Raw genomic sequence first — 25959 nt, forward strand, 5'->3', positions numbered from 1 at the left:
ACCTTGGTCCTCTCTTTCTCCCGACGACAACCGTTACAGATAGGCATACTTGTATGCACCAAACATTGAATCCATAGACTGTTTCTTTTCACAATGTACATCTGTAATCCGATCATCCAATCAATTCGGCAGGGACATATGTGGGATGCTACCCTCCACAGCATGGCCTTTGCTCCAGATCAAAACTCCAAACCTACAACTTAATATTGCCCAAAATTAACTGGAGGGATTACTGCTACCAAGGTTTCCTTTTCCCAAGCTATACGGAGGGTGCTCTAGCAAACAAACAGCAGCGACCTGAGGACACCATCCAACCTGGAACTGAGTGAGTAGTGCTTGGTCTCATGCAATTTTGAAAGCCCAGAAGAAAAAGGAAAAATATAAAAATAAAAACAAAGTACATTACAATTATATAAACTACGCAAAAAAAGAAACGTCCTCTCACTGTCAACTGCGTTTATTTATAACTTAACGTGTGTAAATATTTGTGTGAGCATAACAAGATTCAACAACAGACATAAACTGAACAAGTTCCACAGACTAACAGAAATGGAATAATGTGTCCCTAAACAAAGGGTGGGTCAAAATCAAAACTAACAGTGAATATCTGGTGTGGCCACCAGCTGCATTAAGTACTGCAGTGCATCTCCTCCTCATGGACTGCACCAGATTTGCCAATTCCTGCTGTGAGATGTTACCCCACCTCTTCCACAAATACACCTGCAAGTTTCCAGACATTTCTGGGGGGGAATGGCCCTAGCCCTCACCCTCCGATCCAACAGGTCCCAGACGTGCTCAATGGGACTGAGATCTGGGCTCTTCACTGGCCATGGTAGAACACTGACATTCCTGTCTTGCAGGAAATCACGCACAGAACAAGCAGTATGGCTGGTGGCATTGTCATGCTGGAGGGTCATGTCAGGATGAGCCTGCAGGAAGGGTACCACATGAGGGAGGAGGATGTCTTCCCGGTAACGCACAGCGTTGAGATTTCCTGAAATTACAAACAAGCTCACTCCGATGATGCTGTGAAACACCGCCCCAAACGATGACGGACCCTCTACCTCCAAATCGATCCCGCTCCAGAGTACAGGCCTCTGTAACGCTCATTCCTTCGACGATAAACGCAAATCCGACCATCACCCCTGGTGAGACAAAACCGCAACTCGTCAGCCTATTGGTGTGATGTTCGGATGTACCAATCCTGTGCAGGTGGTGTTGATACACGTGGTCTGCCACTGCGAGGACGATTAGCTGTCTGTCCTGTCTCCCTGTAGCGCTGTCTTAGTTGTCTCACAGTACGGACATTGCCCTGGCCACATCTGCAGTCCTCATGCCTCCTTGCAGCATGCCTAAGACATATTCACACAGATGAGCAGGGACCCTGGGCATCTTTCAGAGTCAGTAGAAAGGCCTCTTTAGTCCCTGTTTTCATAACTGTGACCTTAATTGCCTACCGTCTTTAAAATGTTAGTGTCTTACCGACCGTTCCACAGGTGCATGTTCATTAATTGTTTATGGTTCATTGAACAAGTATGGGAAACAGTGTTTAAACCCTTTACAATGAAAATCTGTGAAGTTATTTGGATTTTTACGAATTATCTTTGAAAGACAAGGTCCTGAGTTTATTTTACTTTATGGGACTGAATGCGGAGTTAAGGCTGCCAGGCTTGCATGGACAGACCAGATACAACTTCAATTAGCACTGAGGTGTCGAGGCCTTTGGGCCCAACAAGTGGCAGGAGTCTTTGAAGCCCCCTCCAGCTGTTCAAAGACCATCCACTGGCATTTTCTACAAGAAATCTGCCTACAGAAATAAAAGATTCTCCCAAGTGGGTGTGACACCTAGTCCCGTTACCTGCTGCAGTGCTGCTTGGATTCCACCTGGCGATCTGTCCACCATCTGCCCTGGCCTACCTCGTACAGGTAACCCCACCACACTCAACCCTCTCTCCCGAGCTTTCGCTCACCTCCAGAACTCAGGCACTGTTGGGGCGAGTGACTCTGAACTTACAATGGCTAGCCCCAAATCGTTATATATATTTAAAAATTATTTTCCATTTTGCTATTTGCCTCATTACTTTTTTATTTAACCTTTATTTAACCAGGTAGGCCAGTTGAGAACCAGTTCTCATTTACAACTGCGACCTGGCCAAGATAAAACAAAGCAGTGCGACAAAAAACAACAGCAGAGTTACACATAGACAAACGTACAGTCAATAACATAAAATAAAGATTTTTCTATTTATGTACAGTGTGTGCAAATGTAGAAGAGTAGGGAAGTAGGCAATAAAAAGGCCCTAGAGGCGAAAATAATTACAATTTTGCATTAATACTGGAGTGATAGATGTGCAGATGATGATGTGCAAGTAGAGATACTGGGGTGCAAAAGAGCAAGAGGGTAAGTAATAATATGGGGATGAGGTAGTCGGGTGTGCTATTTACAGATTGGCTTTTGCCCTGTTTATTAAAAGTGTTGGAATAACTTGTCAATAATCAACTGACTGGCTTTCTTGATGCCTATAGTATTCGCTCTGGTATGCAATCTGGTTTCCGCTCCGCTCAGGTTATGGATGTGTCACTGCAACCTTAAAGGTCCTCAATGATGTCACCATTGCTCTTGATTCTAAGCAATGTTGTGCTGCTATTTTTATTGACTTGGCCAAAGCTTTTGATACGGTAGACAATTCCATTCTTGTGGGCCGGCTAAGGAGTACTGGTGTATTTGAGGGGTCTTTGGCATGGTTTGCTAACTACCTCTCTCAAAGACTGCAGTGTATAAAGTCAGAACATCTGCTGTCTCAGCCACTGCCTGTCACCAAGGGAGTAACCCAAGGCTCGATCCTAGGCCCCACGCTCTTCTCAATTTACATCAACAACATAGCTCAGGCAGTAGGAAGCTCTCTCATTCATTTATATGCAGATGATAGAGACTTATACTCAGCTGGCCCCTCCCCGGATTTTGTGTTAACCTCTCTAGGGGGTGTGGGATGCTACCGTCCCACCTGGCCAACATCCAGTGAAATTGCAGAGCGCCAAATTCAAAAACAGAAATACTCATTATAAAAATTCATAAAACATACAAGTGTTAGACATTTGTTTAAAGATGAACTTCTTGTTAATCCAACCACAGTGTCAGATTTCAAAAAGGCTTTACGTCGAAAGCATACCATGCGATTATCTGAGAACAGCGCCCAGCAGACAAATCATTACAAACAGTAACCAGCCAAGTAGAGGAGTTACACAAGTCAGAAAGTGATCAAATTAATCACTTACCTTTGATGATCTTCATATGGTTGCACTCACACGACTCCCATTTACTCAATAAATGTTTGTTTTGTTCGATAAAGTCCCTCTTTAAATCCAAATACCTCAGTTTTGTTCGCGCATTTTGTTCAGTAATCCACAGGGTCAAAGGCAGTCACAACAGACAGACGAAAAATCCGAAAAGTATCAGTAAAGTTCGTAGAAACATGTCAAACGATGTTTATAATCAATCCTCAGGTTGGTTTTAGTTATAATAATCAATAACATTTAAACCGGACAAAAACAAGAAAGGCATGCTCTCGGTCGCGCGCATGAAAAACCTCTGGGACACTCATTCAGACTGGTCTTACTCCCTCATTTTTCAGAATACAAGCCTGAAACAATTTCTAAAGTCTGTTGACATCTAGTGGAAGCCATATGAAGTGCAATTTGAGTCCTAAGTCAATGGATACTGTAATGGCATTCATTAGAAAACTACAAAAATAAAAAAATCCCACTTCCTGGATGGATTTTTCTCAGGTTTTCACCTGCCATATCAGTTCTGTTAAACTCACAGACATTATTTTAACAGTTTTGGAAACTTTAGTGTTTTCTATCCAAATCGACCAAATATATGCATATCCTAGCGTCGGGGCCAGAGGAGCAGGCAGTTTACTTTGGGCATGCTTTTCATCCGGAGGTGAAAATAGTGCCCCCTACCCTAGTGAGGTTAAATGCTCTACAACAAAGCTTTCTTAGTGTCCAACAAGCTTTCTCTACCCTTAACCTTGTTCTGAACACCTCCAAAACAAAGGTCATGTGGTTTGGTAAGAAGAATGCCCCTCTCCCCACAGGTGTGATTACTACCTAGAGCTTGAGGTTGTCACCTCATACAAGTACTTGGGAAATTGGCTAGACGGTATGTAACAGTATAGCTTCCGTCCCTCTCCTCGCCCCTACCTGGGCTGGAACCAGGGACCCTCTGCACACAACAACTGACACCCATGAAGCATCGTAACCCATCGCACCACAAAAACCGCGGCCCTTGCAGAGCAAGGGGAACAACTACTTCAAGGTCTCAGAACGAGGGACGACACCGATTGAAACGCTATTAGCGTGCACCACCGCTAACTAGCTAACCATTTCACATCGGTTACAGGTACACTGTTCTTCTCCCAGCACATATCAAAGCTGCAGGCTAAAGTTAAATCTAGACTTGGTTTTCTCTTATCGTAATCGCTCCTTTTTTCACCCCAGCTGCCAAACTAACCATGATTCAGATGACCATCCTACCCATGCTAGATTACGGAGACATCATTTATAGATCGGCAGGTAAGGGTGCTCTCGAGCGGCTAGATGTTCTTTACCATTCAGCCATCAGATTTGCCACCAATGCTCCTTATAGGACACATCACTGCACTCTATACTCCTCTGTAAACTGGTCAACTCCATATTCCCGGTTGCAAGACCCACTGGTTGATGCTTATTTATAAAAACCCTCTTAGGCCTCTCTCCCCTATCTGAGATATCTACTGCAGCCCTCATCCTCCACATCCAACACCTGTTCTGCCAGTCACATTCTGTTAAAGGTCCCCAAAGCACACACATCCATGGGTCTCTCGTCTTTCAGTTCGTGACTGGAACAAGCTGCAACAAACACTCAAACTGGACAGTTTTATCTCAATCTCTTAATTCAAAGAATCAATCATGGACACTTTTACTGTTGTGGCTGATTTAGGTGATGTATTGTTGTCTCTACCTTCTTGCCCTTTTGTCTGTGCCCAATAATGTTTTCACCATGTTTTGTTCTGCTACCATGCTGTGTTGTATGTGTTGCTGCCTTGCTATGTTGTCGTCTTAGGTCTCTCATTGTGTGTTTTGTCCAATATTTATATATATTTTTTAACCCCAGTTCCCCGCAGGATGCCTTTTGCCAGGACGTCAATGTAAATAAGAATTTGTTCTTAACTAACTTGCCTAGTTAAATAAAGGTTATACATTTTTTTTAATTATGTGGATAAGACTCACAGACAAGACTAAAATTGTTTTATTGATCCTTTTAATAATTGTCAGGATTGTGCATCTCCTTTACAAAACACCCTGGCAGAGATGCAACAGCGGCCTCCACTTGAGAGGTGAGGAGTGGGCACATATATCAGGCTTCATGGCAGGGAGACGTAAAGCAATCCTTTTTGTAGTGGACGTCCATTCACATGACCTCAGCTACTGTGTTCTCCAATTATTTGAATGAGAAAGAATATTATTTAGCTTACCTCTTTATCCATTGTATATCTCAGACACTGGTTTTCACTTAGCCCTAATTCCACATGAGAGGATGATGTCATTACATGATGTTCGAAATCAGCTCTGAAGCAAGAAAAATAGAAATGGACCGAGATTAACTTTATGAGGACCGTCCGTCTGCAAATGTTGGCGCTGCTGGATGTGAGCGTTGCCGCAGCCGGATCCTCTTTTTCCCGCATAACGAATAATTTATTTCCGTCATTGTTACAATATCAGTCTTTTACATTTCACATAGCTAAGTTTCAACAATGCACTCCAGACGTTGAATTTAGCGCACTCGGTGAATGAATCAGTATAGATATTCAGCTTTATTTCTGCTGGATTTTTAGCAAGTCGGCGCTAGCTAATTGACGTTGCTGGCTGCACGAGAACCACTGGATGCTGTGTGGCTAAACTAGCCAGCTACACTAACGAATGGCTAGGCTTCTCACCATTTCCCATCAACTTGCTGTTTTTAGACAAAAGACACATTTTCGTTTAATGTTTAAAATACTCACAATCCATATCATCTCTATTCACGGCTATTATACCGCAGTTTATCGATATTCAGATTAAGTCCGATTCTCATGTGTCCTGTGTGTTGGTAACAGCTGATGCTAGTTACCAGGAGAAACATCCACCAATAGCGAAAGCCCCTCTGTGTTGGACACACCCATGAGGAAGAGCACCATGTTTTGTGTACACTGCCTTTCTAAACAGCCCAGGCCTACTACAGCGGAGAAGTATACTATGCCTACCCTTACTAACTATAATAAATTATATTCTGGCCATATCAGAGCTACAATTTCTCAATAAAATGACATTTCTAATTTATACAGCTAATATTTAGCTTGAAAAGTAAGAACCAGGGCAGAGAGCAGCCTGGGACATAGAGAACAGAAGGTTTGTTAGATTAGATGCCCAGTTGTGTCCAAATGTTCCCAAAAGCCATACTGCAACCCTCAATCAGAGCAGGAAAATGACACCAAAAACATAATTAAACTCCCCAAATACATTGTGGACGACTGTCAAAAGTTGAACACTGTTTTATTCATTATAAATCAATGCATTTTATATAAAAAAGGCAAAGGGATCTGAAATGGAAACCATTGTAAATGTAAACCTCACAAGAAGGGCACCACCTGACCTAGTTACAGACACTCAATGAGCCAATACACCTGGTTAACGATTTACTGTCACCAAAAGGCCTGGGCTATGTCCAAGTTCATTCAACAGTTGTGAATGGTTTAGAACCGAGTGTTGCAGACATAAATGCATGAGAGCATTACAAGCATGGCGACTAGGAGGACTATTGTGTTTTGTGCACTTAACACAACGGTCACTAGCAGCCAACACACATTCTTGACATGCTCACAAAACTAGAGTGAACAGCTGTCCAATGGTGTAAGATTGTTGAAAACTTGGTAAGGTAAACGAGACAAAAGCTTTGTGTAACGCCCCAACGTGACAGTCCTGAATGTAGCCCAGGTACAGCCACCTTCTGTTTGCACAAAACCAGGGCCAACCCCTAACACCTACCTACCCTAGGGTGTTCACAGATCTGAAAGAAATAGATGTGAAAGCTATAGGCATGTCCACAGGACAAAACCATATCGCTTAGATGCGTCCAGTCATTTGGGATCTGTGAACACTAAAAGGGACAGGGGCTAGGGACCAAATTGGAACCAAGCCCTGGTTGTTAGTTAGAATAAGCTAAAACACTACTGCAGTCTAGAGCACTCAATGAGCAGAAGAGATCATAAAAGAGTGGGATCGTTTGAAGAAATCAACTTGACATTTGAAAGGACTTATTGGTACAGTGCATTCAGACCTTCACTTATTCCACTTTGTTATGTTACAGCCTTATTCTAAAATTAATTCAATTGTCCCCCCCTCAATCTACATACAATTCCCCAAAATGACATAGCAAATGACATTTTTGCTAATTTATAAAAATAAAACTGAAGTATAACATTTACCTAAGTATTCAGACCCTTTACTCAGTACTTTGTTGAAGCACCTTCACTGCAGATCTTCTCATGCTCTGTCAGGTTGGATGGGGAGTGTTGCCGCACAGCTATTTTCAGGTCTCTCCAGAGATGTTCGATCGGTTTCAAGTCCAGGCTCTGGCTGGGCCACTCAAGGACATTCAGAGCCTTGTCCCAAAGCAACTCCTGCATTGTCGTGGTTGTGTGCTTCCTTCTGGAAGGATTCTCCCATCTCCACAGAGGAACTTTAGAGCTCTGTCAGAGTGACCATTGGGTTCTTGGTCACCTCCCTGACCAAGGCCCTTCTCCTCCAAGTGTTCAGTTTGGCATGGCAGCCAGCTCTAGGAAGTCTTGGTGGTTCCAAACTTGTTCCATTTAAGAATGATGTAGGCCACTGTTCTTGGGGACCTTCAATGCTGCAAACATGTTTTGGTACCCTTCTCCAGATCTGTGCCGACACAATCCTTTCTCGGAGCTCTATGGACAATTCCTTCAACCTCATGGCTTAGTGTTTGCTCTGACATGCACTGTCAACTGTGGGACCTTATATAGACAGGTGTGTGCCTTACCAAATCATGACCAATCAATTGAATTTACCACAGGTGGACTCCAATCAAGTTGTAGAACCACCTCAAGGATGATCAATGGAAACAGGACGCACCTGAGCTCAATTTCGAGTCTCATAGCAAAGGGTCTGAATACTTATGTAAATAAGGCATTTGTTTATTTGTAATCAAATTGCTAAAATTTCTACAACGTTTTTCGCTTTGTCATTATGAGGACAAAAATGAACTTAATCCATTGTAGGATAAGGCAAAATGTAACAAAATGTGGAAAAAGTGAAGGGGTCTGAATAGTTTCCAAATGCACTGTATATAGCCTAAACACTTTTTAATTTAGATAAATAAAATAAAAAGTCTAGGAAGTAATTGGTATTGTCACTGTCAAATAAATGTTTAGTCTTAGGACATTATGCACACTCGAGTACGACCACATCTTTGAACAAATCATGGTTGGCCATCACAACTACAGGCAATAGATAGATAGGCCAAGAATAGAACCCTTTAAATAGTCCACATTTCAAAACGCAACCCAAATCATCCACACTCAAATATTGTTCCAAAATTAAAATTAAAATCAAGTTGATTTCACTGACCCCAAAAGGTAAAGCTCAGGCTCTGGTAATAAGGTGTTAATTGCGGACAACTAGATTTCCCTTAATGTAATATGAGAATTTAATTAGGCCTGCGTCTTTGGGTGAGAGGTCAAATCACCAGTGTTTCCAGGTCAATGTAAGCTGTAAAAATATGAGACTTGGGAAGGGGTATGGCTTTCTGGCACCTGGCTTTTAAAGCAACCTTTTTTACTGAGCTTTCTTTGTGAGTTTAGGAAGGGTGGGGAAAGATTAAAATGGACCACATGTCCAAATGACCAAAAACACACATTCAAGAAAAATAAAATAAAACAAATAACTTAAATAGAAGTGCTAAAACAATAGTTATTTGAGCCCTTTCATTAACCAGAAATAAAGCAGGGTGTAAGCGAATCCCAGCCCACCCCAACAGAAAAGGAGAGAGAGGAATAACAGTAATGGTAATACCAATTTGTCATCCATTGATTCACAGATGTACAGTTCACTTATAGGTCAGACTACGCCCACCCCAACCTCCCTTCCCAGAATTCTATAGTCCTGTAGTCAGTGCCCCCCCCAGGTCTGTGAGCCCCGTCCGCCCTCTGTTTCAAGTCTGTCTGTGCTGGAGGGAGAGCTCTCATCAGTCTCAGTGCATCCCCTGTCCTCCTCCTCTGCCCTCTTTAACTGCTCTTCCTTTCTCCTGCGCTCCATCTCCCACTCTACAAAGGTGTCAAAGAGGCTTGGCCAGGCCTCGTCCTCGCTGTAGTTGCTCAGGTCTGGCCCGATGGCCTGTGTGAAGTTGAGGAACATGTTCCAGGTGTCCCGCGAGATGCCCCGCACACCTGACGGGTTCTCGCCCAGGAAGTCCAGCCAGTGCTCGAGGATGGCTGGCGTGTCCTGCGTGAAGACCAGGCGCCACAGCGCAATGGCAATGTCACGCTGCAGTGAGCGCTGGCCTTCCTCAGCGTCCAGGCCGAACTGGAAGGTGAAGCGGTACAGCTCCTTGAAGTTCTCCTCGCCCTGCGCCTCCAGCAGCATGAAGGGGAACCGGGAGCAGATGCCCTCGAGACTGTCCGCCTTGATCGCCCTGCATCCGTCTACAAACTCCTTCCTATAGACAGGGCGGAGAAAAACAGGGCTGCGTTATAGACCACAACACAAGGTTATTATAAAAAAAGAAAATGAATCACGAAAAAACTATTTAGACAACTTAAATGAAATAATTAACAACACTGAAACTATATTTGACTCAAACTAAATAAAATCATCATGAATTGTTTAGTTTAATTGTAAACTTTTTTGTTTAGTTTTATTGTAAACTTTGGCACAACAACAAAAAATCGAAAAGGGTTTTCAAGCGATCCAAGCTACAGAATCTGGCTGGTAAATGCTGCCAGAAGACGGTGTTGTTTCAAATAGGTCTACTTAGTGCGTCACTATCACTAGCTAACAGGGGGGGGGGGGGGGGGGGGATTGCCTAAGTAGCTAACTTGATTCTTCTTACATGTACTACTAAAGTTAAAAAGCATTGGATTGGTGTAAGCATGGGCGAGAGTTTGCTTCCCCCATATTTTTTTGCACCAGTCTTGGCGCTATTCCTTTTGAATCCAAGTCACATTGAGATTGACTTTATAATTTCAACCTAACCTATGACCTGACCGATCACCTTTTGCATTATTGCCTTCTCTGTAGATTTTGTATTTATTAAGGATCCCCATTAGCTGCTGCCAAGGCAGGCGTATGTGTGTCTGTCTCTTCACAGTCCTCGCTGTTCTATAAGGAGTACTTTTATCCGTTTATCCTAATTTCCTACTGCTTGCAGTCAGTTACCTGATGTGGAATAGAGTTCCATGAAGCCATGGCACTATGTGGGAACATCCCAAAAAACACAATAACAAAAAAATCTGACACAAATAGTTCTGAGCCTCCACACATGCTTTCTGTCCAACACCAAAACTATAACTGCAACTAAATAATATAAAAACTATATAGAAATATTTTTACGAAATAAAACTAGCAAATCAGGTCTGAAAACTAACAAACTAAACTTTAATAGAAATAAAATTAATATAAAAACAAAACTTTAATAACCCTGCTGCAACATAATGTCAATCTTTGAATCAGGCAATAAGCCTTATGGAGAAAAACCTGTCAGTGACAACCTGGGGCAATTTCAAGTCAATAAGCTCAGTTGAGAAACTCTTACCATCACCTAGGCCTCAGCATAAACAAGTCAGGTAAAGTAAGCAAGGAAATAACTGTGCCTTCTTGGTCTCTCAACTCTTTTTCAGTAAGATAACGTGTAGCAGGCCCGGACACTTTACAGCACAGGGAGAGAAAGGGCAAGATGCCCCCTGAGATAAACTTGACCACATCCTGTCACCCTGCCATATTGCGCTTCTGTCGCTTCAGCACATGACACCCTGGCCAGATATGTCCTCTGATATGCCTTTCTTCCCCACCCCATTTTATACTGCAGACATTAAATCCGACCTGGTGTGAACAGCAAAGCCACAGTAAAACTTTCAAAGTTTCTGGCTCTAGGTAGCTCAGATGAGAAAATGATCGTAATAGGTCCAATTTTCAGACTAGGTACAACATTACATGACAATTGATGAGACAAAAATCATCTGAGGGATAGACAATCAGAAATCAGAAAGACACACTGTCCACTCCATACTCATCTCAACCACTCATTACAGAGTGCAGTGTCAGAGCCAGAGACCGATTCTATTTGTGCCCCCTACCTGTCAACTATAGAAAGTGTGAGCTACAGAGCTGCTGAAACGAGTGGGGGGTGGAGTGGGGTGGCCAGCCAGAACAATGTTAATTGAAACACTGCACAGTAACAGGAAATTAGCCTAAAACAGACAGTGCAGGGCAGCAGTAGACATTTTTGAATTTGATCAGAGTTTAGCATCAGCCATTATGAGCTAATATGGTCTCTTTTGGACCAATACTTGACTTGAAGAATCTTCTCAGAACATATTCTCTGAATATCAGGCAACAACACATTGATGTAGTGTTTTCTTTGTCTTATCCCTACCCCTTCACAACCCGTCTCTCACCTTGTAAACTTGCACATGGTGGCCGCCTGAAACTTCCAAGCGAGGACCAGCACACGGAACTCGGCGGGGTCCACGTACAGGTCATTGCAGAACCTCTCCATGCCCTCCTCCAAGATAGACTCCTCCTGCGGGTCCTTGTAGCAGCAGAAAAGCTCCTCGATGCGCAGCAAGGACGGCCCCTCCCGGTCTGCCACCGAGTGCTCCTCATTCCTCAGTTCCCACATCATGGCCGATGTGGGGATTACCGTGGTCTCCACGGTAACCTCCAAGGCATTCTTAGTGCCATTGAACATGAGCTCACTGGAGGCCTTCCTGCTCAGGGCACTGGGCTCGTCCTTGTGCCCTCCTCCCCCACTGCCTCCCGTGCCCCCGCATTTCTTGTGGTGGGACTTGGACCCAGGCTCTTTGTCGCCACTCTTGCTGCCGAGCGAGGACGATGGGTTCTTACACTTGGTGACACACTGGCCCATGTCGCTCTCTTTGGTCCTCACGGTCTGTCCTCCCCTCCTTCAGGCCCTGCCTGCCCCACCTAGACGCCTCTGCTCTGGCCTGGTGAGATGTCTCAACATGCCCTTGGGCCCTGAGACAGAGGAGGAGTCCAACACAGTCACACAGAGTCAGCAATAACAGTGACAATGAATCACTGGATCAACAAAGCTGCGAGTCACAAAGGGTCAAAAGCCACAACACTGAGGTAATAATTACTAGAGAAAATGACCACTAAATGCTAAAGTTAGAAAAACATATGAAGATCATACAGTAGGCTACATCACCACCAACGAAGAAAGGTGGAGTGCCTGGCAGCTTTTTGAAGCCTGGCCCTGGTACCATAGAAGCTGGTACTGTACCATGGAGAGGAGGGGGGGGGGGTCCAAATCAAACTGGAGGGCTGTATAAGTACGAAACACTTATAGAGAGGAGCCTTATACAGCATGGGTTATCATAGAAACACAGACTAAAATACTTAGAGACAACAAGATGTTTTTAACCATAGAAACCACAAGATAAAACAATTAGAAGTGGTCCGGCTCATACATACTACTAGCCTACACAATACCCTACCAGAATAGTTCGGAGATAGAGCAAGAAATGGGTTGGTGCTGATAAATACTTACAGACACTTCCTCAGAATGCATTGACCACTCTAGATGAAGGTGTCATCTTTTTCTGCTCCATTGTAGTGACCTTGACATCCGCACCGCTGAATGACATACACCATCTTGTCACCATAAGCATAATGTCATACAGGGGTGTTGTTCTCCCACGTGTAGATTCAGTTTGTTTACTTGCTGTGAATTTGTAATTTGAGATCGAGAAAGCAGTCAGTTACTACGTAGAAGGGTATTCCGACAGCAAACTATAGCAACAAATATGCCTAAGCCTTCTCCTTTGTGGGAGCTTTTAATTATATACATTTGAAATATTCTGTGACTCATGAGAAATTCATGATAGCTTCCAGCTGTCGCAAGATTCATAAGCCACCTAGCAATTTCTCATGATTTGACGATGACACATTTAGCTACTAGAGAACCGCCCCTGATCACATTTAGCTATTGAAACTATTCATGAGGAATGGAACTTCCGATCTAGTTCCCCGTGGACATGTACAGGTAAAAACACCTCCTGAAAGCTTGCAGTGCTTTCAATTACGTTCACCCCATTCTATTATGGCAAATGGAGATGATTGTTTTAGCTAGCTGAATAGGAACACATCTACCATTTCAATACTGAGGGGAATATCTAGTTAACATAGCTATCTACGTAACTATTTAGTTAGCAACCCATTTATCAAAATAACACTGCCAGAAAGAATCTAAACTAGCTAGTCTAGCTAACGTAAACTCATCTGAACGCGGCGTTGGCTAGTTGCGTCTTTTAGTTTGACCAACTAACAACATACTGCCCTAATCAACATGACTGTCTAACAACTTCAGTAGCTGAATTCCATGACAAAATATAGCTTCGTTCGTGGCTTGTTATACTTCGCCGCCATCATACACTAGCTAGTGGCTGTCTAACTAGCACGTCATCATGTAGCTAGAGCGCTAACTTTACAGATAACGTTAGCTAGCTAGCATGCCATAGCTATAAACTTGTTTAGATAGTGAACAACAAACGTACCTTTTAAAAAGAAATGATTGTCTAGAAAATCGCGTACATCACTCCAATAACATTAGCTAGTAAAACAAAACGTTAGCTTGCTAGCTTAGGACACGACACAAACAAACATCCCCACATAGCTAAAAAGCTAGCTAACGTTAGCTAGTCAGTATCATAAACAAAACCGAGCGTTTCAGTTGACTTTTGCCTGATAAGAACGCACCTGGTTTGCAAACAACCGCCCTAAACGACTGACTTCTACTTTAAATTGACTGCTAAATCAAACAACTCAGATGAACCAGTACGAAAGGCTTACAGATTCTTTGTGTTTCGCCCTTATGTGGATATTAAGGGAATTTTCCCTGCATCACTTCCTCCCCGCAGAGCACCCCACCAGCGAGACATCTAGAAAGCTATGATAACCACTGATCTACAATGGATAAGGATGGGCTCCCCTGTTTAGATTTAGTTAAACATTGAAGTGGCTGGCAAAAATTCAAACGAACAGTAATCAACATTATGTAATATCCTCTTTGGGGTTGAATTTACATTTGGACTTTTGAGCTCCCGAGTGGTGCAGCGGTCTAAGACACTACATGTTTGTGATAGAGGCGTCACTACAGACCCTGGTTCGATTCCAGGCTGTATCACAACCGGCCGTGATTGAGAGTCCCATAGGGCGGCGCACAAATGGCCCAGCGTCGTCCGGGTTTGGCCGTAATTGTAAATAAGAAGGTGTACTTGCCTAGTCAAATAAAGGTTAAATAAAAAATGAAATTGTTTCGTAGCGACTTTGCAACACACTGATTGCTGCGAACGCGTTAATCAAATTACGTCAGTATAATCGTCATCTCTATGCGACATGTTGACTAAAATGCTCACAGCATAGCAGGTAGGTCAAGTAATTCATAATACGACTATTTTGCAAGTCAGCATTAGGAATTCATGTTATTGTAATGTTGACATACACCGTTAGATATTCCTGTCCTAGATTACATTAAAGATAAGCATGTCATCATTAGCCAGGTATATTGGCTTGTCACCCTGCTAGCTCTTTTTTAAATGTATTTTTTTTATGTAGAAAAACCAGTATGCATACAAGAAGTATACAAATAGATAATGATAACATATGCTAGGGGCTACAACAAATGACATATTATACAAAAACATTAAAAGAAACACACATATTGATTGTTTTAACAGCTCTTCTTAGAAGAATGTTGAATAGTCTGCTCGAATGTACTGCTCGAATTCCTTACAGAAAACACGGAAGTGTTTTTTTATTAGTGAATTTACGTTTATGAATATGACATTTGCCATTAGCACAATTAGATTTGAGGTAAAATAGTTTTTATTTATCCTTATTATGGTTAAGGAAACCGAGCAGCACATTCTCCCATAAAAAAGTCACCCTGCTTGCTCACGTTAGCCCATGTTTATCAGCGTGATGCAGACCCCAGCGAGCTAATCAAAATTAAATTGACTCTGAAAATCAGTTCATTTAATTATAGTGTACATACGATCAATGTCACCAGGGATGGGCTGTATGTGAAGGACTGTACTAAGCTGATAGCTATCTAGTGATTCTAGTCCCTGCTACAATGAAAATAAAAAATGTCCGATGTTATATTGCCACCTAGTGGTTTATTTAAACATGCGCGTACATGTATTATTTTCCCACACTTTCCTGCAGTAAACCTACTTCTGTTTCAGTAATAATTCAAAGCAGTTAACCCACGGCCATATATATTTATTTTCAACTATCCAATGATGTTTGATCAGTGGTTATATCATTTCAAACAGGGTCCCAGTCTGACTCCCTGCATATATTCTTTATATCCCCTGCTTTGTATTGTTTTTAGACCAAATGACGTCAGCCACACGTAATCAGGTCCTGTCACTGTATATGAGGGTATTTCGGATCGCCCGTGGCTGGCAGTCCACACTCCCACAAGAGACTGAGAGCGAGAGACTGTACATTGTCCAGGAGGCCCAGACCCTCTTCAGACAGAACCAGCAGGTAAAGATAGTAGGGATAGGTAAAGATAGTAGGGATAGGCATTTGACATTATTTGACTGTTCTCATATATTTTTTTCAAGTACTCGAATGGAAAAAGCATTTTTGGGGAACGACCAATAATTGTCCAAGACCATATATCAGGCCGATATAGGCCTTTTCTAGTCCATCCCCTTCTATCGGCTATGCCGATAGTCCCTTTACATAGCAGCACTGCACAATGCTGAGGAATGTCTAGCTGGGAAAATCAGCAGTAGTAGTAAGCTTGCTCATTCTCCAACAGAAAGGTGCACTGTTGAGAAATTGATTCATTGAGACAGTGACCAAAATCAAACTCCTGTTGCAAATATTAGTTTAGTTAATTCACTAACAATAAGTCTTGTGTCAACGTGCCCGGACATGCATGCATTAAGCAAGCAAGCTAGCTAGCTAAGCAGATAAATATGACTTGCAGTGGTGGAAAAAGTACCCAATTGTCATACTTGAGTAAAAGTAAAGATACTTTTATAGAAAATGACTCAAGTAAAAGTCACCCAGTAAAATACTACTTCAGTAAAAGTCTAAAAGTATTTGTTTTTAAATGTACTTGAGTATCAAAAGTAAATGTAATTGCTAAGATATACTTAATTATCAAAAGTAGAAGTATAAATTATTTCAAATTCCTTATATTAAGCAAGCCAGACAGCACAATTTTCTTGTTTTTTAAATTCATGGATAGCCAGGGGCACACTCCAACACTCAAATTGACAAAGGAAGCAAATCAAACTTTATTTGTCACATGTGCCGAAGACAACACGTGTAGACTTTAGCGTGAAATGCTTACTTACAAGCCCTTAACCAACAGTGCAGTTCAAGAAGATTTAAGAAAATAAACTCAGCAAAAAAAGAAACGTCCTCTCACTGTTAACTTATGTTAATTAAAGCAACAGCTCTGGTGGACATTCCTCCAGTCAGCATGCCAATTGCACGCTCCCTCAAAACAAACTTGAGACATCTGCGTCATTGTGTTGTGTGTCAAAACTGCACATTTTAGTGGCCTTTTATTGTCCCCAGCACAAGGTGCACTTGTGCAATGATCATGCCTTTTAATCAGCTTTTAATCAGCTTCTTTCTATGCCACACCTGTCACGTGGATGGATTATTTTAGCAAATGCTCATTAACAGGGATGTAAACAAATTTGTGAGAGAAATAAGCCTTTTGTGTGTGTGGAGGGAACGGTCGGAACGCAACTGAATGAATGAGACAGAGGGGAAAGGGAATTTATGGAGAAGAACAGTGTGATGCTTGGCTTGGTTTCTTTTTTGTTGTGCCCCGCAAATGCACATGTACAAATTGAACACTGGAGTCGAAGCAAATTAACGTTGTCTTCAAGACAAAATGTAACTTGCCGGTTCAGGTAGCCACAAAGCTCATTCCACCAAATAATTTTACAGTATTTGAAAAAAAATGTGATCTTTGGTTAAAGATCGAGATTTGACGTCCGTTGAGTACTCTATTACTCATTCCTATCCCTAAAGGTTGTCTGGTGTAGCTCAAATTCTTCTTTATGTTGTTCTGTGTATCCCTTTTAGCTGACAGATCATACTGAAATAAAGAAATGCATAGACGAATGTGAGGCAAGGATAGGAATTGGTAAGTGTCAATGACTGACGTTTTTAATGATTTAATTTAGCAATGTATCTGGATAATTCACACACTGTTCACACTTAAATGCTTTGGTGTGAGAATGTGACATTTTTCCCCACTCTAATTTGCAGGTCTTCATTACAGGAATCCCTATCCAAGACCTGTAAGTGACAGACATCTAAACCAGAACAAATGTTTCTCTCTCAGGAACTATTGTGTCATTTCACTATTGTCTAATGTAATGGTTTTATTTTGGTTCTTTAATTGCAGCTCTACCTGCCTGTAATGGGACTGGCAACCCAGAAAGGCAGGAAGCTGAAAGCACAGCAACGCATGAGGAAGCAGGCCAAGCCGGTTTACTTACAGTCACATGACGAAGACAGTTGAGACTAGATTAACTCATGTTGCCAAGGACAGGAAGACTGTCACTGGCTGATCTCAGGAGGAGTTGAGTTCATATGACCACAAAGTAGTTTATATCCAATGTTCATCACGCACATCAATGTTCATCAAGCACATTTCAATGTGCACTGAAATATCCAATCCATCATGTCTGTGCAACAGTATACTTTACCAAGTATATTTATGCATGCATTTCCAGACAAAAGCTGTTATGGGACAGACAAGACTGACATTTACATAAGATAGTCAGCCAAAAATATGTATGATATTGTTTAGACTGTATTTATTCTTTCAATAAATTGAGTTTTGATAAATACCACTCCTCTGCATTTATGCTTTCAATAAATAGATAAAAAGTCAGATGAAATCTGTCAGGTAGAAAAATACTTAGATTCCTCAGTACTTTTCCGATACTTTTTAGCCAGTAGTTCTGAAGGTAGCGCTCACGAGCCAAAAGTGGTCCCGAAAATGTTGTACTTCACCATCACATCATTGTTCTCTAGCCTCTGTAGCATGCACAAAGAGAATTAAAAAAAAAAACTCTAGTGTTCATGAGCTGTGTACATGCATGGCTTCACCCCACAACCTCATTGGACAATGCAGTGCCAATCGAACCTTGCGTCCCGCTTTAACCTTGCAAGCTCATTGGGCATCATTCTACCTGCAAATCAACATTGTCTGTCATGCTTGGTTCTGGCTAATTCCCTTTGTTGTACAGACTGGTAGAGCAATCAAGCGATTGTGATAATGTAATTTATACAATGGAAAAGTTATAACCTACTTACTGTATGTTTGCATTAAATGACCTATCCTTTAAAGTCATGTAATGATTACAGTGCCTTCAGAAAGTATTCACACCCCTTTACTTTTTCCACATTTTGTTGTGTTACAGCCTGAATTTAAAATGGATTCAATTGAGATGTTTTTGTCACTAAACACAATACCCCATAATATCAAATTGGAATGATGTTTGACATTTTTACAAATTAATTCAAAATGAAAAGCTGAAATGTCTTGAGTCTATAAGTATTCAACCCCTTTGTTAATGGCAAGCTTAAATAAGTCAAGCAGTAAAAATTTGCTGAACAAGTCAGTTGCATGGACTCACTCTGTGTGCAATAATAGTGCTTAACATGATTTTTGAATGACTACCTCATCTCTACCCCACACACAATTATCTGTAAGGTCCCTCAGTCGAGCAGTCAATTTCAAACACCGATTCAACCACAAAGACCAAGGAGGTTTTCCAATGCCTTGCAAACAAGGGCACCTATCGGTAGACGGGTAAAAAAAAAAAGCTGACATTGAATATCCCTTTGAGCATGGTGAAGTTATTAATTACACTTTAGATGGTGTATCAATACACCCAGTGACTACAAAGATACAGGCGTCCTTCCTAACCACGTTTGCCGGAGAGGAAGGAAATCCCTTACGGATTTCACCATGAGGCCAATGTTGATTTAAAAAAAGTTATAGTTTAATGGCTGTGATAGGAGAAAAATGAGGATGGCTCCACAACATTGTAGTTACTCCACAATACTAACCTAATTGACAGATTGAAAAAAGGTAGCCTGTACAGAATAGAAATATTCCAAAGCATGCACCCAGTTTGCAACAAGGCACTAAAGTAATACTGCAAAATATGTGTCAAAGCGATTATGTTTTTGTCCTGAATACAAAGTGATATGTTTGGGGCAAATCCAATACATCACATTAGAGTACCACTCTCCATATTTTCAAGCAAAACGGTGGATGCATCATGTTATGGGTATGCTTGTAATTGTTTTTCAGGATAAAAAATAAATGAATGGAGCTAAGTACAGGAAAAATCCTAGAGGGAAACCTGGTTCAGTCTGCTTTCCACCAGACACTGGGAGATTAATTAACCTTTCAGCAGTACAATAATCTAAAACACAAGGCCAAATCTACATTGGATTTGCTACTAAGAAGACAGTGAATGTTCCTGAGTCGCCGAGTTAGTTTGGACTTAAATCTACTTAAATCTATTGCAAGACCTGAAAATGGTTGTCTAGTAATGACCAACAACCAATTTGACAGAGCTTGAAGAATTTTGAAAAGAATAAATGGGCAAATGTTGCACTTTACCCTTAGACTTACCCAGAGACTCACAGCTGTAATCGTTGGCAAAGGTGCTTCTACAAAGTATTGACTCAGGGGTGTGAATCATTATTTAAATTAGATATTTTTGTATTACACTTCCAATAATTGTACGGACATTTCTAAAAACATGTTTTCACTTTGTCTTTGAGGTAGTGTGTGTAGATGGGTGAGAAAAAACATAGAATTAATACATTTTGAATTCAGGCTGTGTATGAATACTTTCTGAAGGCACTGTATATATATACAGACAGTGAGTCACGTGGCCGTGGCTTGCTATATAAAGCAGGCAGACAGGCATCGAGGCATTCAGTTACTGTTCGATTGGACGTTAAAATTGTCAAAACGAGTGACTTAAGCGGCTTTGAGCGTGATATGATCGCCGGTGCTTGGTACGCCGGATCCAGGATCTCAGAAACAGCCCCCCTTCTGGGCTTTTCAAGCATGACAGTGTCTAAGGTTTACCAAGAATAGTGCGACAAACAAAAAACATCCAGTCAGCGGCAGTCCTGTGGGTGAAATCAGCTCGTTGAGGAGAGAGGTATAAGGAGAATGGCAAGAATCGTGCGTGCAAGCTAACAGCCGGGCCATAAGCAGACCAATAACGGCGCAGTACAACAGAGCTGTGAAGAACGGCATCTCGGAACGCACAACTTGTCGATCCTTGTTACAGATGGGCTATTGCAGCAGACGACCACCCCGGGTTTCCCTCTCAGCTAAAAACAAGAAAAAGCAGCTCCAGTGGGCACGCAATCACCAACATTGGACAATTGAGGAGTGGAAAAACATTGCCTGGTCCGATGAATCACGGTTGCTGTTGCGTCATGCTGAACGCATGACACAGTCAGGATTTGACGTAAGCAGCATGAGCCAATGGACCCCTACTGCTAGATGTCAACGGTACAGACTGGTGGCGGTGGTGTAACGGTGTGAGGAATGTTTTCCTGGCACACGTCGGGTCCCGTGATACCAATTGAGCAACGTTTCCCGTGATATCAATTGAGCAACGTTTCCATGCCCCCAAAGTATTCAGGCTGTTCTGGAGGCAAAGTACCCGGTAGTAGATGGGTGTACCTAATAAACTGACCACTGAGTGTATATTGTTGTGAGTGTACATAGAGTCAGTGCAAGATAGGGTCAATGCAGATAGTCCGGGTAACCATTTAATTAACTATTTGTCAGTCTTATGGCTTGGTGGTAAAAAGCTGTCTCAGAGCTTTTTGGTCCGTTTGCTGGACGGTAGCAGAGTGAACAGTCTATGGCATGGGTGGCTGGAGACTTTGGCAATTTTTCGGGCCTTTTTCTGACACTTCCTGATGTAAAGGTCCTGGATGGCAGGGAGCTCGGCCTTCGTGATGTACTGGGCTGTTCGCACCACAGTCTGTAGCGCTTTGCGGTCGAGGGCGGTGCGTTTGCCGTACCAAGCGGTGATGCAGCCAGTCAAGATGGTCTCAATGGTGCAGCTGTAGAACTTGGATACAATGCCAGCATACAGTCATCTGTGAAAGTGTGAGACGTACGACAGACAAGTTCAAATGTGCACTAGCGCACAAGCAGGTGAAAAGCTAAGAAAGCTCTGACAGAATGCGCTTCTGTGGAGAAGCATAAAATGTTTATAATGATGACATTGGTGCACAGTAAATTGACCAGTATTACTTACTGTTGATTTTTTTGTACTTTTCTAGTGTTGATTCAGGAGTTAAATTAACTCCAAGTTTTACATTAATACTCATTGGTGTAAAAGAACCCCAGTATTGGTATTAATACCCAGATTTGAACCAAAGCCACACCCATCATTATCATATTTCCCAGGATGCTCTATTGCAGGTTGATTTTTAGAATTGTTTGTTTCAATATCTAGTATGTTTTTGTATGTACATTGATTGATTGATTAATTACTCTTATGCTACTCTAATATATATGACATACTTTTAAAAAAACTAATCCAATCTGTTACTTGGATTTATTACACCCATTACTGAAATGGTTGTTCCAGTTTATATTCTTTAGGTAGTTTTATGTGTCACCTTTCCCAACCCGAGCAGTCATTCAAAATGGAGGTTGCTGGTGAATTCTGTCTGTATTCCAATAAGAATTTAAAAAAAAAACTCTTAGCAAGACAACATAATGTGACTGAGGCCTGATGTGGCCTTATGAAATATGTATTGTAGTAAATAATTACATTTGAATGATAAAATATTTGCATAGGATTTCACTTGGTGAAGGTCACAGCACTGAACATGAATAAATGCAACAATCATGTCTATGTCACTAACAAATAGTACTTGGTGGTAACTCTACATTTCACTCGAAAGGCAAAGCACACTGGGAAATATGCAAATAAGGCTTTACACACCGCAAAGTTTTAATTTAAGACAGAAGATTATGGACCCAAATAGAATAGTGTTAAACGTAACACTGCTGTGTGACAATGACAACCTTGGTTACCTAGATTAGAGAAATCATGTAAAAAACTGCCTAATAAGATATACCAAATCAAAAAGTGTGACAAAGCTGAAGAATGCTGAAACATAAGCAACATTACTTGAAAGTGAGGCACATCCTGGGCCAGAAACTTGGCCATGTTGACTCGGCCATGTCCATCAGAGCTCTGAGCAGCAGAACACTCGTTCTTATCCGGGTATGTCAGTTTTAAGTTAACTGCGGCAGTCAGGACTGATTTGACGACGCACATTGTACCATAGTCATAGTGATCCTGCGAGGACAGCTGCTCTGAACACAGGCGGTAGGCCACCAGGTTGTTTGATTTATTTTAGTTTTTTGTAATATCTTGGTTCCCACCCCCCACTTCCCGCAAAGGATTATTTTTTTTATATCAATACCCCGTACAGTAGGTGGTAGCAACACGTCAATAGGTGTAGTCTGCCATAAAACTTTAAAGAAGAAGGTGGCCACCAAGGCTGGCTCTAGCCTTTTGGGGGCCTTAAGTGAGATTTGGTTGGGGGGCCCCCCCACCAAGCGGTTTTGTTGTTGTGGCCCCCAGCTTGACAGCAGAGAGAAAAATGTACATTTTAAAGTACATTTCCTGCAATTCTACACAATTTGCAATGGGGAATATAGAAAATGTTGAAGTTGAAGTAAAGGTCTCGAACAGTCATTCTGATTCCCATGTAAAATAGCCTTTTAAATTACTAAAATATCACCCATAATACAGTATTTGTTTTGGATAGTAAAAAGCTCCCTTCCAAAAAGTTGCTGGCTGAAGACCTAGCTAACCAGTAACTAGCTAACACCAGATAAAGATGAAAGGGGAAACATATAAAGTACCAATCAAAAGTTTAGACACACCTACTCATTCAAGGGTTTTTCTTTATTTGACAATTTTCTAAATTTTCTACACTGATCTTTACAGGAAACCTACTGATCATAACAGTTTGTTGAGGGCTGATAGTTGTCACCCGCTTCCCTTGAAAAACATTTGCTCTACAGCCAATTCTGTCGAATCAAAAGAATTTGCAAAAAACACATCAGATTTCAACAGAAATATGGCTGAGACAAAGACATTTCAAGGAGAGGGGGTGCAAAAATGGTCAGATTAATATTGCCATTGAGGAAATTCAAAACAAACCGAAACATGATCTTTTTCAAGGACAGTCACGCAAAAATAAACATTATTGTGTTCTAACTACCCGGTATTCAAAGTGCTCTGAACAAATTAAGGGAATCAGTTCACAAACATTGGCACGTTCTAAGATCCGATGACAGTATCGGTAACGTGTTTTCAGTCCCCCCCTTGGTCGTATTCTCGCGGGGCAGAAAACTCAGAGATCAACTGGTAAACTCTGATTTACCACCCCAAGATATCCCTGCACAACGTCTATTTGCACCCCTATTGGATGGAAACAACAAATGTAATTGCTGAAACTACAAATGCAATGGCACTTATAAAATGTAGATCCTTCAAACAACCCTAACAGGGAAACAGATCCCAATCAAAGGTGTTATCACGTGCTCCACTAAGGCAGTTACTTACCGTATAACTTGTAAAAATGATGGGGGTAAAACAAAGCGCAAATTAAAAGTACGAATCTCAGTGCGTCGTAGCACCATTAGGTGCAAAAACTCGACTTACCCAGTTGCGGCTCACTTTTTGGAAGCAAACCACTCGATTTCGTCCCTACGTTATATCGACATCGAACATGTCACCCTCCATAGGAGAGGGGGTGACCTCAACAATTTATTGTTAATACGAGAGGCTGCCTGGATCTTTAATTTAAAGACCCTTGCTCCCTTCGGTCTTAACGTAGACTTTGATCTGAAGCCATTCTTGTGATTATTGTGATTTTGCTATTGTAAATGTTTGTAGGCCTATGTAGCCAAATTGTATCTATGATCATATGCTATCCTTTCATGTTTTTGGTATGTTTTTTTTTATATCTGAGAATTAACCAATGATATCAGCCCACACCCGGACTCTGATTACAGACACCTGTGTGTGTCCTTTGACACCATATAAACTAGTCACCTCGCAGTGTTTGTCATTATACCCTGATGAAGACTGCTTGTCTGTCGAAACGTTGGTTATTAGGTTATTAAATTATTGCATCTGAGCTCCTAGAGTGTGCGGCTGTCCTTTAATTTTTCAACCGTTATACTCCGCTAGCCAGCACCTCGTCTAAATAAGTGTGCGTTTCTTCCGCCTCTAGAATAATAGTAAAGACATCAAAACTATGAAAAAACACATATGGAATCATGTAGTAACGAGAAAAGTGTTAAACAAAACAAAATATATTTGATATTTTAGATTCTTCAAAATAGCCACCCTTTGTCTTGATGACATCTTTGCACACTCTTGGCATTCTCTCAACCAGCTTCATGAGGAATGTTATTTCATAGTTTCGATGTCTTCACTATTATTCTACAATGTAGAAAATAGTACAAATAAAGAAAAACCCTTGAGGGTATGGTAGTAGGTGCCAGGCGTACTGGCTTGAGTGTGTCAAGAACTGCAATGCTGCTGGGGTTTTCACGCTCAACCGTTTCTTGTGTGTATCAAGAATGGTCCACCACCCAAAGGACATCCAACCAACTTCACACAACTGTGCAAAGCATTGGAGTCAACATAGGCCAATATCCCTTTGGAACGCTTTCGACACCTTGTAGATTCCATGACCGAACAAAATGAGGCTGTTCTGAGGGGAAAAGGGGGTGCAACTCATTATTAGGAAGGTGTTCCTAATGTTTTGTACGCTCAGTGTATACCGCAGACCTATGATATGAACTGACTCCGACAGTTGAACTTGAGGAGAGAGGAAGAAAGTTTTAGGCCTACCAGAGTTACTCCTAAAATCTAACAATATGATATCTTTATAAAAAAATATTTGGATAAAAAGTTACAAATTAGCCTCCTTCTGCATGCCTATATCTGTATAACAGACCCAGTAGCTTATAGGATCGCCCTTTTTTTTTAAATTTTAGCCTAAAATGACATATCCAAATCTAACTGCCTGTAGCTCAGGACCTGAAGCAAGGATATGGATATTCTTGAAACACTTTGAAGTTTGTGGAAATGTTAAATTAATGTAGGAGAATATAACACATTAGATCTGGTAAAAGATAATGCAAAGAAAAAAATGTTTTTTTATAATTTTTTTGTACCATCATCTTTGAAATGGAAGAGAAAGGCCATAATGTATTACGCTAGCCCAGGTGCAAGATTTTGGCCACTAGCTGGCAGCAATGTATGTGCAAAGTGTTAGACTGATCCAATGAACCCTTGCATTTCTGTTCAAAATGTTGCATCAAGACTACCCAAATGAGCCTAATTGGTTTATTAATACATTTTCAAGTTCATAACTGCTCTCTCCTCAAATGATAGCATGTGTAGCATATGCTTTCCTAAAACAATTGTCCACCTCACGGTTCAGCTGTCAGAGATTTGAGCACTAAATGCGTCAGGCATTGCATGCATAGGGCTATAGGCCACTGTATGATTTTAATATGTATATATATATACA

The 25959-nt window shown here is 41.4% G+C and overlaps 3 protein-coding genes across 8 annotated transcripts in view; 1 reads left to right on the plus strand and 2 right to left on the minus strand.

Annotated features, from left to right (window-relative positions):
* LOC120060847 (katanin-interacting protein-like) overlaps positions 1-1502 on the minus strand; it is a 30645-nt gene extending 29143 nt beyond the window's left edge. The window contains 1 exon segment of the mRNA XM_039010263.1: positions 1483-1502. Coding sequence (XP_038866191.1) covers positions 1483-1502 — 20 coding nt within the window.
* Positions 1503-8136: 6634 nt separating this feature from the next.
* Positions 8137-14243, minus strand: LOC120060893 (DCN1-like protein 3). Of its 4 annotated transcripts, none has more exons than XM_039010313.1 (4): positions 14134-14243; positions 12833-13006; positions 11718-12297; positions 8137-9760 (listed from the first exon to the last, which is right to left on the minus strand). In XM_039010313.1, exons 3-4 carry the CDS (start codon positions 12185-12187, stop codon positions 9214-9216), a joined length of 1017 nt encoding a protein of 338 aa, XP_038866241.1. In that variant the 5' UTR covers positions 12188-12297; positions 12833-13006; positions 14134-14243; the 3' UTR covers positions 8137-9213. The 4 variants fall into 4 exon arrangements, with proteins under 4 accessions (XP_038866241.1, XP_038866239.1, XP_038866237.1 ...); XM_039010311.1 differs by having other exon boundaries at positions 14041-14210; XM_039010309.1 differs by having other exon boundaries at positions 13839-14210.
* On the plus strand, positions 13276-18176 carry lyrm1 (LYR motif containing 1). Of its 3 annotated transcripts, none has more exons than XM_039010317.1 (5): positions 13276-13327; positions 15680-15837; positions 17407-17467; positions 17593-17624; positions 17732-18176. In XM_039010317.1, exons 2-5 carry the CDS (start codon positions 15685-15687, stop codon positions 17846-17848), a joined length of 363 nt encoding a protein of 120 aa, XP_038866245.1. In that variant the 5' UTR covers positions 13276-13327; positions 15680-15684; the 3' UTR covers positions 17849-18176. The 3 variants fall into 3 exon arrangements, with proteins under 3 accessions (XP_038866245.1, XP_038866242.1, XP_038866243.1); XM_039010314.1 differs by lacking the exon at positions 13276-13327 and adding an exon at positions 14623-14709; XM_039010315.1 differs by lacking the exon at positions 13276-13327 and adding an exon at positions 14722-14843.
* The last annotated feature ends 7783 nt before the right edge of the window (positions 18177-25959 follow it).

This window comes from Salvelinus namaycush, chromosome 16 (assembly GCF_016432855.1).
Source record: "Salvelinus namaycush isolate Seneca chromosome 16, SaNama_1.0, whole genome shotgun sequence".
Classification (NCBI taxonomy): Eukaryota; Metazoa; Chordata; class Actinopteri; order Salmoniformes; family Salmonidae; genus Salvelinus; species Salvelinus namaycush.

Excerpts from the sequence above, each read along its gene's own strand:
- LOC120060893 (XM_039010313.1), bottom strand. The coding sequence starts at position 12,187 with ATGGGCCAGTGTGTCACCAAGTGTAAGAACCCATCGTCCTCGCTCGGC. Across the intron at positions 9,761-11,717 it reads ACCATGTGCAAGTTTACAAG|GAAGGAGTTTGTAGACGGAT; the intron begins GTGAGAGACGGG and ends CCCTGTCTATAG.
- lyrm1 (XM_039010317.1), top strand. The coding sequence starts at position 15,685 with ATGACGTCAGCCACACGTAATCAGGTCCTGTCACTGTATATGAGGGTA. Across the intron at positions 15,838-17,406 it reads TCTTCAGACAGAACCAGCAG|CTGACAGATCATACTGAAAT; the intron begins GTAAAGATAGTA and ends TATCCCTTTTAG. Across the intron at positions 17,625-17,731 it reads GGAATCCCTATCCAAGACCT|CTCTACCTGCCTGTAATGGG; the intron begins GTAAGTGACAGA and ends CTTTAATTGCAG.